Source organism: Hibiscus syriacus, unplaced genomic scaffold (assembly GCF_006381635.1).
Source record: "Hibiscus syriacus cultivar Baekdansim isolate YM2019G1 unplaced genomic scaffold, ASM638163v2 tig00111067_pilon, whole genome shotgun sequence".
Classification (NCBI taxonomy): domain Eukaryota; kingdom Viridiplantae; phylum Streptophyta; class Magnoliopsida; order Malvales; family Malvaceae; genus Hibiscus; species Hibiscus syriacus.
Genome location: NW_024062969.1, coordinates 1,084,077 through 1,096,971, shown reverse-complemented (window position 1 = coordinate 1,096,971; position 12,895 = coordinate 1,084,077). Strand labels below are relative to the sequence as shown.

Sequence of the window (12,895 nt, the reverse complement as noted above, 5' to 3'; positions counted from 1 at the left end):
TTTTAATCTAAATTTTTTTATGATCCCGTAGAATGTGGAGATACGTATAAGTACAATATAAAGGAAAGCCCAAAATACAGTGAAATAGAAAAAGAGACAATAGAAGAGGGAAACCATAATTATTTGAAAATTATATAAAACAGCTATTGAGAAGGACCTGAACCAGGGCGGATGGATTAAGTCCTTAGGGAGAAAGTGTATCCCATTAGTTTACTGTATTATGGAAAGAGGGAAAAAAATTTGCATACTCAATTTCTTTTTTGAAAAAGGTATATTAAAATTTTGGACCTCATTTTCGAATTTCTGGGTCGATCACTGCTGCCAACCACCATGCCTTGAAGTTTTCTGCTCTGTCCAGTCCACTGGTTGTTTTGCAGCAAAAATCCGTCAAAGAGTTCTCTTCTTTACCTTTTTTGCAAATCTTTTTCGAACTCTCTCGTAGATCCTAATGAACCACCATGGTCTTCCAGTTGTGAATACAATGTATCCCCTAGTCAGTCCCAGCAACAACCCACATCCATACCCCATCAATATTGAAAATTTCCAGTTCATTCCATCATCATCATTTCTATCAAATTTAGCTGGAGTTCCCTCATCATTATCACAGCTTTTTGATAATGGCAGTCCACATAAACCAAGGTTTCCTATGTAGGAATCATTAGTGAAAGTATCAAACTGTTTGCCTTGAGGAATAGGTCCTGTGAGATTATTCTTAGAAAAGTTCAACACGGCTAAGAACCTAAGATTTTTCAACTCTATTGGAATTCTTCCATGGAGTTTGTTTGATGAGAGATCTAATGATTTAAGCTCTGACATATCACCTAATGATGATGGAATATGACCTGTTAAACAATTATGAGAGAGGTTCAGGACAATAAGTGAGTGAAGCTCTCCAAGTGTTTTAGGAATTTCTCCGTAGAACTGATTGCTGGAAAAATCAATAATTGTCCATATAGTTAGCAGTTCCTCAAACTCCGTTTCCAACCCTTTTATTGTAAAAGATATGTTGGAGGCATAATTCAACACTCCAAATACTGATCCATCTGTCATGTACTCTGGTTTATCTTTTTTTTTCCATTCCCTTCTTTAATGGCATGCAAATTTTCAAAATATTTCATAGGTAAATAGCCTCTGAAGTTGTTATGAGAAATATCAATGAGACATAAACGAGTGAAGGAAACTGTAACACCTGAGCTAACAACTTCACCATAGAATTTGTTCGATCTCAAGATAAGCACTTGCAGTTGATCCAAATTTCCTAACCAATTTGGGAATGTGTCATTCAAATAGTTGTTTCCAACATAGAGAAGCCTCAACTCTTTGCAATTACCCAAAGATCGGGGCAGCGACCCTTCTATTTTGTTGTTGCTGATTCGAAAACTGTGTAAGGTGCAACTTTTACCAAAATTTTCTGGTATTTTACCATGAAAATTATTCTTCTCTAGGTCAATGTGTGAAAGAGAACTCATGTTTCCAATGCAATATGGAATTTCTCCATCCAAACTATTCTTGTATAAGAAGAGAACCTTAAGGGAACTCAGATTGTATAATGAGGAAGGAATTCGGCCTTGCAGAAAATTTGGAACAGAGTTAAAATTAGGAGTTTGAATAATCTTTGAAACAAATAAATAATGTTTGTAATGTAATTTTTTTTTCAGTTTAATATTTAGTTTGGATACAAAACTGTAAATCTTACTAATACTAACATGTAACTAAGTAAAGAAAAAAGGAAAATAATATTATACCTGTTAAGTTATTATTAGAAAGTTCAAATTCCTCGAGAAAAGTCAAGTTTCCAATAACTGATGAAATTTTTCCTGAAACATATAAATAGAGTTACTAAAAATATTATTATGGTGAAGAAACTAAATAAAAAAGTTAAAACAAATTACAACAATATTTATTATTAAAAAATGTTCAATGGTTAATAACTCATCTATATCTTAAGTACATCATTAAAGCGAGATGAGTTATTTAGCTTACCTGATAAATAGTTTTCTTCGATAGAGACATATTGAGTGAAGTCAAATTTGAGATTTCTACTGGCACAATTCCCTCCAAATTATTATTATCCAAAAACAAAAAAGTTTGACTCTTTGCATTTGAATAAACTCATTGGAACTCTTCCAGAAAGTTGACAATATTCCAAATTAAGATAATGTAATCGAGGAAGATAATCGAACATATCGGAAGAGAAATAACCAAAGAGATTGTTGTATCCCAGTGAAATAACTTGCAACGAGGAAATGTTGAAGATTGAGTAGGGAATAGAACCTGCGGAATAAATAACCAAACTTCAATTTTTTAGCATAATGAAAAGAAAATACTTAAAACTATGATAAAATTCCCACATAAAAATTGTATCAATCCAACCTTTAATCTGTTATTTCAAATCATCTAAACCCAATTTGTTGAAAAATGTTTACATGACTAATAGTAGAACTTGTACAAGAAAAGAGAAGAAACATGAGGTACCTTTTAAGTTGTTTTCAGAAAGGTCAAAAAATTCAAGAGAAGTAAGATTTCCAATAATAGATGGAATTTCACCTGAAACATACGAAATATTTGCAATGAGAAGCCATTTCCTTATTTTATTCTTCGTTGGTAGCTTTGCTTTTCAAATGAAGACCTTTTTTCCTGAATTTTTCCATCATGATTGCTTTGTATATGATTAAAATTTCTTCATGTTGAGCAAAATAATAAATTGTATAAGAGAAAAAAATAGAAATGTGATATTATACCTTTTAAGGTGTTATTAGAAAGCTCAATATACTCGAGAGAAATAAGATTCTTAATATTCAATGAAATTTCACCTTAAACATATGATTATATTCCGTCAAAATTATTAATATTTACTTCTAATGTTGTAGTTTAAGTCACAACACAATTAAACTTAATTCTAATATCTTTCAAACTATTTTTAATCAATGTTGGTGTTTTTGTTTTGTAAAATTCTTATATTTTCAACAAAATAAACTAAAAATATGATATTATACATGATAATTTGTTATAAGAAATATCTATGAATACTAGAGAAGTCAAACTTCCTATGGTCAATGAAATATCACTTGAACGTATAATTAATTCCGTCAAAATTTATTAATGAGCACACTTGAGGAGGACACAGATGAACAATAAGAAAAAAGGTAATGGAATAAAAGCAAACGAAATACGAATGAGGAAATGTTTACCTTTGAGGTTATTGTAACCAAGATACAAAGATTGGAGCACAGTCAAATTTCCAATTTCTATAGGTATACTTCCTTCAATAGAGTTGTTCCATAAGGATAAAAAAATCAACTCTTTGCACTTGAATAAACTATTAGGAATACTACCAGAAATTTGATTCCCAGCCAAACTTAAAACTTGCAATTTAGACATGTTATCAAATATTCCCGACTCTAGATGGCCAGCAGTGAGATTGTTAATTATAAAACAACATTTATCTAATGAAAATAAAATAGAACGAAATGCAAATGAGGAAATTTAACCTTTGAAGTTGTTGTAACCAAGATACAAAGATTGGAGCATAGTCAAATTTCCAATTTCTATAGGTATACTTCCTTCCATAGAGTTGTTCCATAATGATAAATACCTCAACTCTTTGCACTTGAATAAACTATTAGGAATGCTACCAGAAATTTGATTCCCAGTCAAGCTTAATACTTGCAATTTAGACATGTTATCAAATATTTCCGACCCTAGATGGCCTGCAGTGAAATTGTTAGTTACATATATCTTATAACTAATGAAATATATTCAAGATCGAGAAAGATATGAAACCTGAAAAAGAATTATTATACAAGACCAGCGTTTCTAATTTGACAAATTGCCCAAAGTAGATGGGATAACACTAGTGAGGCTGTTGCTACCAAAGTTCAAATATTTCAGTCGATGTAAATTAGTTAACTCGGTAGGTAAAGAGCCATGAAAACTATTGTGATGAATGTCAAGCCAGACAAGGAAAGATAAATTTATCAATTGAGATGGAATGGTGCCTATGAGATCCATACTTGACAAATTCAGAGCAATGACTCTGGTGTCTGGATCCACAAGTGACACCAGTCCAATTGCAAACAGATATAGAAGTGGACCAGCTGGTTGCTAGGAGGTTGTGCGAATCATGAGTTATACGGGATTTTAAGGCTAAAAGGGAGAATTCATCAACGGTGATGTTGTCAGACAGAGTAACCCTGAAGGTTGCAAATAGCAAGAGAAACATAAGAGGAAGTAGGAAGGGAGTTTTTTCCATAAGGTTGGGTGTGGGTAAAATGCAAATCATGAAGAGAGAAACAACTGAGTTTTAATGCTTCTCTATTGTTAGTTCGATGCTCTTTATATACTTTGATTCTAAATAATTAGACACGATATCCTTCGACTCACAATATGAATAAGAAATACGCACAATTGAAGTTTACCATAAGGTTGTACGGGTGTTGTATATATTATATTTATTAATCGAATCAAATATGAATTTAAAGTTTATCTAATATTTTTATGGTAAATTTTCTTTAAAGACCAAATAATAAGTAAAGAAACAATTGAAGTGCAAGTTAAGAGTAAACACTGAAGGGATAAGACAACCTCAGCCTGTTACCAAGAGGTTACCTTGAAAAGCATGTCGGTTCCAATAAAAACAAACATGTATTGTACTTTAAACGACAAATATGCTAGTACTTTAAGTTAGAGCGGCGATCACGGCAGCTGAATATTCTTTGATAAAAACACGAAATGAGACTTTGCGTTAAATATCTTTTGTCGTGTAAAAAGGACATGACTATAAAACAATGAATTGTCCAAGTCATGGTCTTTGTAATTTGTTAGAAATCTCAAGCACCTCTTTCTATCTGTCTTCCTTTTTTTAGTGATTATATGGTAATATCTGTTTAAAATTTTCTTTATCTATTAATATCACAAGCACTCCTTGTAGAGGTAGCTATTTGAACCCGAAACTTTTAGATAGAGCAACATTTCCTTTTATCACTGAGGCCACTTAATAAATTCCCTCTCATTTTCCTCTTGAGACGATGGATTCAACTAGGTAAACATTGTAAAGTATTTGAAAAATCTCTCTTTCATTCATTCGAGTGTGACTTGCAAGACATTTGAGTTGAAATGATATTTATTTTATATTTTATTGTTGGAAGCGTTAATGGGCTTTCGGCAATTTACAACTCACACGCTATTGTTAATATTAACTAAAATACAAATACGATACAAATGGACATTTTCACATTCATGTAATTTTCCTTGTCATTTTAAACTCCTCTTATTTGTTGTAGAAATTTCTTTGCTGCCACCTTAAGCTTTAAGCATGCATTTGAAAGTTGCCAACACATAATTACTTTATTGTGTTTTTCTTTGCTCCTTAATTTCTTGGTAAGTGTTTTGCCAATACATATTATGTTTGACTTTCAACATTTATTAATAGCATCTAATTCATTAATTGATTAACTCAAAATAATTTATTAATCTAATTTGTTTCATTTATAACATCAAAACAGTCCTTACTAGTCGTAAAGTTTCCTACTCCACTCACAGATTGTATATTTGAAAAAAAATCATACCCATAATTTGAGCGAGGAATATGTAGAATTATTGTGGTCCATCCACAGTACACAGCTCAAAAGGAAGTCACAAGTCTTAAAGTTTCCTACTCCACTCACAGATTGTATATTTGAAAAAAAACCATTCCCGTAATTTGAGGGAGGAATGTGTAGAATTACTGTGGTCCATCCACAGTAGACAGCTCAAAAGGAAAGACTCGAGTCCTTTTTCTTTCCCCCTTTTTTTTGGAGGGTATGAAAGACTTGAGTCTCAAGTTGAAGAATAGCACTAGGATGTTTAAGGGTCTATTCATCGAAATGCACGACACCACTGAAGACATAGCACAAACAAATATCCATATTACAAATTAAAAATAAATACAATAACCTTTAATTTAAAAGTTTTTATAATCCCGTAAATACAATAACCTTCAATTTAAAAGTTTTTATAATCCCGTAGAACGCAGAAAACAATCTCTTACTATTTCTTACCATCTCCAACTTCGCCTTAGAGAACACTACATGTCGTTATTCATTTTATCCGGATGGTAATACGTGGTTATTTTTTTCATATTATATATTATTATATAGTGGGCATATATATAATATATAGTATGTATATAGTATAGTATGCATATTAGATAATCATATATCATTTATCATATTGTATATAATTTTTATTAGGTGATTGCATATTAAATAATAATTTGCATGTGATAGTACATATTAAATAGTAGTTGTATTGCATATCATATAGTTTCATATTAAATAATTACATATTATAAATAGTATTACATATTATATTAGATGTTAAATAGTTAGTAAATTACATAGTTTTAGTATATACTATGTAGTTTGCATGTTAGAATAAATAGCTCATTTTTATTTTCTTTTTAAATAAAAAAGAACCCAAATAAAATAGTCCATTTAATTAGATAAGTCCATTACATAGTTTTTTTCTAGACCCAAAAGTGTCTCACATGGTTACAAATATATGCATATACAAATAAATAAATAAATAAATTTTTAAAAAACAAAATCCTAATATCCACATCCAGCCGCTGGTTTTTATGGGAAATGGGGAATGGAGAGAAAATATTATTTTTGGTCTATTTTTTTAGGTAATTGATGATGAGTTGATGACATCATTTTGATCATTGTGAAGCCATTGTGGACCATTGATGAGCCATAGATCCAATAGCGTAATCATCCATCCTTGTCAAAAAGCATAATTTCTTTAGAGCCATTTTATGACGAGGTAGATCCAAGGGTTCATATTAAGCTATGTTATCAGGTCATGTGAAAGAAACACAAAACAATCTTAACTATTGGAACTAGATTAGATCCAAATGCTAAGACGAAGATTCTAGTGAAAATCTTAAACTGAAATTAGTTTTAACCGTTTGTGGGGGAAGAGATGAATCTACCTACTATAAAATGCTTGTAATTCATTCCCCAAATTTTAATTGAGTTCAATTTAGTCATCAATTTCATTCAAATTGCTTTAATTATTCTATCAAATGTGTTTAATTAATAATATTGAATGCTAATTCTTAAAACTTTTAAAATTGTCACACAATCAAATATAGAATAAAACCTTTAGATTTAAACTCTTTTAATTTAATCACTAACTTTGAAATCAAGCCTTGAGTTTTTAATTAAAGCCTTAAGACTTTAAGTTCTTTAATTTTAGCTTTAGTCATTAATTAGAGCCTTAGTATGAAATAGAGTTAGAATTAGGATTTTGAATAATCTTTAAAACAAATAAATGATGTTTGTGATGTAAAATATTCATGATGCGAATAGCCAACATACATGATTGCTTAATTTACTTCACAAAATCAGGCCCTTTTTTATGAATGAGAATGACTCAATTACTACTTAATTACTATCTTTCACCAACAAACAAGTCGACAATAAGAAAACTGTTCACTCTCCAACAGCTGGCCATATAAAGCAAATACCATTTATTTATACAATTTTTGCTAGGGTATATAAAAATAAATATAGTTGATGTTGAAAAGGATTTTGTTAATTTCTTTTGATGTACCATACCTTAATAATATTTAAAACTCGTAATTAGAAAAATTAAGAAAACCTAGTTTAATTCATTTTGAGTTGAAAAAAAGGATATTTGAGTTTATGTAATTTTAGAAATAATTTATTAGAATTTAATATTTAGATTATTTATGTTCAAATACAAAAGGACACATCAAATGACAAAACATTGTACGACTAATTAATAAAATATAATAAAATAATAACAAAAAGAGGAAATAAAGTCATATTATGGCTGTCAAGATTTTATTTGAAAGATCAAGGACATCCAAAGAAATCACTTTTTTTTAATCGGCGGAATTGTACTGAGACATAAAAATAATATTTCATCAAAATATTGATGACGCATTTATGTTATGTCTTGATGAGTATAGTAATATAATAATTTTATATTTGTATTTTAAGGATAAAATAAATTACAACAATATAAACAAAATAAAATTCAATGGTAAATAACTCTATTACATTTAAGTACATTATTAAAGCGTGATGAGTCATTAAGCTTATTTGAGAAGTTGTTTTCTCCGATGGTTTAATCTTGAGTGAAGTCAAATTTGAGATTTCTAATAGCACATTCCCCTCCAAATAATTATAATCCAAAAATACATATTGTAATTCTTCGCATTTAAACTAGCTCTTTGGAATTTTTCCAGAAAGTTGACATCCTCCCAAATCAAGACGAAGTAATTGGGGAAGATAATCAAACATATTAGAGGAGAGAGAACCAAAGAAATTAGTGAATCCCACTCAAATATGTTGCAAAGAGAAATGTTGAAGACTAAGGAAGGAATAGTACTGCGCAATAAATAACCAAACTTAGATTTTTTTTGGCATAATAAAAAAGAGTCTTCGACCAATGTAGAAGAATTGTATTAATCCAACCTTTAACCAATAATTTCACGGGTAAAGTAAACTAATGGTCCCCTGACTATAGAGTGTTATTTTATTGAGTCCCCGATTATTAAAAATTATGAAATGATCCCTTAACTATAGGGTATTGCTTTGTTGAGTCCCCTGACTATTAAAAGTTTACAAAATCCTCACTTGACTATTCATATATTCTAAACTCGTCATTCTCTACTAAAAAATTACATAAGTCTGAGTTGGATGTTAACCTGCTGGCTTTGATATGATAAATTTTGAACTCAAAATCTCAAACGACTACTATATCTCAATTAATAAGTAAAATCCAACTCAGATTGTCATCAAATTTAACAAAAAATGACGAGTTTGAAACATATAAATAGTCATATGACCATTTTGTAATTTTTAATAGTCGAGAGACTCAATAAATTTTAACGAAAAAGGACGAGTTTGAAACATATAAATAGTCAGACGACCATTTTGTAACTTTTAATAGTCGAGAGACTCAACAAATTTTAACGAAAAAGAAAGAGTTTGAAACATATAAATAGTCAGATGACCATTTTTGTAACTTTTAATATTCAAGGGACTAAACAAAGCAACACACTATAGTTAGGGGACCATTTTGTAACTTTTAATAGTCAAGTGACTCAACAAAGTAACACCCTATAGTCGGGGGACCATTTGTGTACTTTACTCTTAAGTTCATATCATATACTGATATACACCCAATTTGTTAAAAAAATGTTTAAATGATTAATCACGCCATTTTCTTTTTCTTTTGTAAATCGACTTAACATCTAATTATTGTTTAAAGTCATATATAAAAATTGAAATCCTGTTATTATGAAAATTGAATTTGAACATTTACTATACAATTTGAATTATTTTTACTTTAATCCAGATTTTATTTTTAATATACATTTTTACTGTTTTTAATTAGCACTAAAAATCAAACCTGATTCGATTGTAAAAATAAAATCCACTATGTAATAAATAAACAAGCTAGATGGTAACATTTGACTTGTTTTGTTTGGTAATTCAAATAAAAACAAACTCTACCCAATTGTCGGAACGGTCCTTAAGTTTTTTTGGGTTATAATGGGGAGCGATCCAATTTAGTTTTAGAAAATATCGGGTTTTAAAATAAATAAATAAATAAATAAATTTGGAGTCGCAATCGACCTTTGGATTAGGCAGGTCGAATAACTAAAAATATCCTTTAAAATAATTTTTAAGAAAAATAATTTTAAAAGATAAAAAGTGATTTCCGTTTAACCAGAAATTCATTTTGAAAAGGGTTCGGGAGTCGAATACGTGTGGGGAAGGATTAGCATCCCCACAACGCCCAAAATTGGTACCTAAGCGATTCCTAAAAAACACACTCCTTGTTAGTTAAGGTGTGTTTTTATGAATTCTCCATACAAAAGAATATTACCGTATTTTTCTTAAATTATATATATTTAATATAAAAGTAAATAAAATAAAATAAAATAAAAAATCATTCGAGTATAAAAAGTGTTGGGACCTGTAGCACACCACACGACGCAACAGAAACAAAACTCGATGGTCTCACCAGCGATCCAAGTACGTAAAACCGAAATAGGGAGGAAAAGATGCGAATACTTACAATGGGTTCCTTGAAAAAACAACAAAGACAACAACGAGAAGTGGTGATCACGAATGGTTCGAATCGTAAGCCTCCACGAAAACACATATCGACCTCTTCTTAGTTCACCCGATTGAAAGCAAAATTTTCTTTTCCCAAAATCGGTTTTGAGAAAAACGGCTGAAGTGAAACGGCTTCTAGACATTACCTCCTTTAAATATATCAATTACCCTAACATCTTAGGGTTTTTAAAGTTATTTCGAATTAATAAATAAAATAGTATTTAATTAATTCAAATTAAATATACATTAAAGACTTATAGTCTGAATTATAATCTTTAATGTTTATTTAAAAACTTATTTAATTATTCTGAATTATATATCAATTAAAAGAGTTGTAATCTAAATTACATTCTTTTAATGTTTAATTAAAATCATTTGTATATCAAATATACATATCTTAACTCTAGATATATTTTAATAACATATAACAAATTGTACATTTTTGCTCATTTCAATCCTAGGGTGTGACCTTGTAGGTTCTTGTAACGTTAGTAGTAATTATTAGAACAATTCTAATATTACATACAATGAGTGACATCTAGCAATATATCATTGTCACCTAAGTTACAAGAAATTATGATTCGACATATCATCTTCATGATTAACCCTTTTATGTATTACATCCTTTTGTCCTTTATATCTAGAATAGACTCAAGTCTTAGAATAGTCACACTTGTATAGCCCATCTTTTGTTTCTTGATATCTAGAGTAGACTATAATTAACGAATAATTTGTGATATCACGTATCAACTTATTCGAGCATGGCCATGCATTTCTAGTCTCACTCAATCAAGTGGCTTGTAATATATTTCCTATTATGTAGGAAGGAAAAATCCTATCTTAACCATATACACCCCCACTACATATATCGAGATATATTCAATAACAGTCTTTATAGTGCAACCAGTTATGGAGCATGTTTAACTGTATCAAAACATACAACAATATATGTTGGGATGACATTGATCTCAAGTCTGAAGATCATACATATAGTCATCACCATGAGCAATGTTATGACCGTTACATGATAATCCAAGACATATGCTTATGATGGGTATACATTGTTCTCTAACAATATAATCATGTATCAATTTTGACATCTCTATGTCAATGGCAACTCCTTGTTATCAATCAATAACATGTTACTCTTAAGCGTATTATTATTGTCCATGCCCATAATAATACTTGACTATGGATATTTTAATAATGTTATTATATGACTTTATTATAATTCAATTTATGTTAAACACATACATATAACTGAAAATAATATTGGCAATGCCTTTACTCAATAAAATCGGTAAACAAATGTATTATTACAATCATCATATGATTGGTCTTTGGGCATACTCTAACAATCTCCCACTAGCACTAAGACCAATCACTCACATATCTAATACCGAGTGACTCAGTGTGACGATCATGCCTCTGCTATGTAAGAGGCTTCGTCATGGGATCAGCTATGTTGTCATCCATGTGTACTATGCGCATTTCCATATCTCCTCGATCTATGATCTCTCGAATGAGATGAAAGCTCCTAAGAATATGTTTGGATCGTTGATGAGATCTGGGTTCCTTTGCTTGTGCAATAGCTCCATTATTGTCACAACAGAGTTCTACATCATCTGATATGTTGTGAACAACACCTAATTCCAATATGAACTTCTTGATCCAAACAACCTCTTTTGTTGCTTCACTGGCTGCAATGTATTCAGCCTCTGTTGTAGAATCAGCTACTGTGTCTTGCTTTGAACTTTTCCAGCTCACAACACCTCCATTAAGACAAAACACAAAACTCGATTGCGATCGTGAGTCATCCTTGTCAGTTTAGAAGTTGGCATCAGTATAACCTTTTACACTAACCTCTTCCTCCATTCCATAGACAAGAAATTTATCCTTAGTTCTTCTTAAGTACTTAAGGATATTTTTAACCGCAACCCAGTGATTTTCACCAGGGTTTGCTTGATACTGACTCGTCATGCTTAAAGCATACGATACATCTGGTCAAGTACATATCATGGCATACATGATAGAACCAATAGTTGATATGGAATCTTATTCATCCATTATTTTTCTTGTGGGGTTGAAGGACATATTTCCTTCGAAAGAAAAATGTCATGTCTCATAGGCAAAAATCCTTTCTTGGATTCTTCCATACTGAACCTTCTCAGCACTTTGTCTATATATGTACTTTGACTCAGACCTAGAAGTCGTCTTGACCTATCTCTATAGATCTTAACTCCTAAGATATATGCTGCCTCGCCCAAATCTTCCATAGAAAAACAACTACCTAACCAAGTCTTAACAGATTGTAAAGTTGGTATATCATTTCCTATGATGAATATGTCGTCTAAATACAAGATTAGGAAAGAAGCAATGCTCCCACTAGCCTTCTTATAAACACAAGGCTCATCTTCATTTATGATAAAACCAAACTCTTTGATTGCATCATTGAAACAAAGATTCCAGCTTTGAGAAGCTTGCTTTAGTCCATAAATAGACCTCTCTAGCTTACAAACCTTTCCAGTATTTCCTGGAATGACAAAACTTTCTGGTTGTGTCATATACACATCCTCTTCAAGTTTTCCATTAAGGAAAGTGGTTTTGACGTCCATTTTCCAGATTTCATAATCATAAAATACAACTATTACGAGAAAGATCTGGATGGACTTAAACATAGCCACATGGGAGAATGTTTCATTATAGTCTAAACCATGAACGTGTCGAAAACCTTTAGCAACTAATCACCCATTGTA

The 12,895-nt window shown here is 30.7% G+C and overlaps 1 protein-coding gene across 2 annotated transcripts; it reads right to left on the bottom strand.

The window, feature by feature from the left end:
- Window positions 1–350: 350 nt before the first annotated feature.
- Window positions 351–3,710, bottom strand: LOC120151676 (receptor-like protein 43). 2 transcript variants are annotated; one of them, XM_039164057.1, is made up of 3 exons: window positions 1,984–2,337; window positions 1,746–1,817; window positions 351–1,567 (listed from the first exon to the last, which is right to left on the bottom strand). In XM_039164057.1, exon 3 carries the CDS (start codon window positions 1,048–1,050, stop codon window positions 388–390), a length of 663 nt encoding a protein of 220 aa, XP_039019988.1. In that variant the 5' UTR covers window positions 1,051–1,567; window positions 1,746–1,817; window positions 1,984–2,337; the 3' UTR covers window positions 351–387. The 2 variants fall into 2 exon arrangements, with proteins under 2 accessions (XP_039019988.1, XP_039019987.1); XM_039164056.1 differs by lacking the exon at window positions 1,984–2,337 and adding an exon at window positions 3,492–3,710 and having other exon boundaries at window positions 735–1,567.
- Between the last annotated feature and the right edge of the window lie 9,185 nt (window positions 3,711–12,895).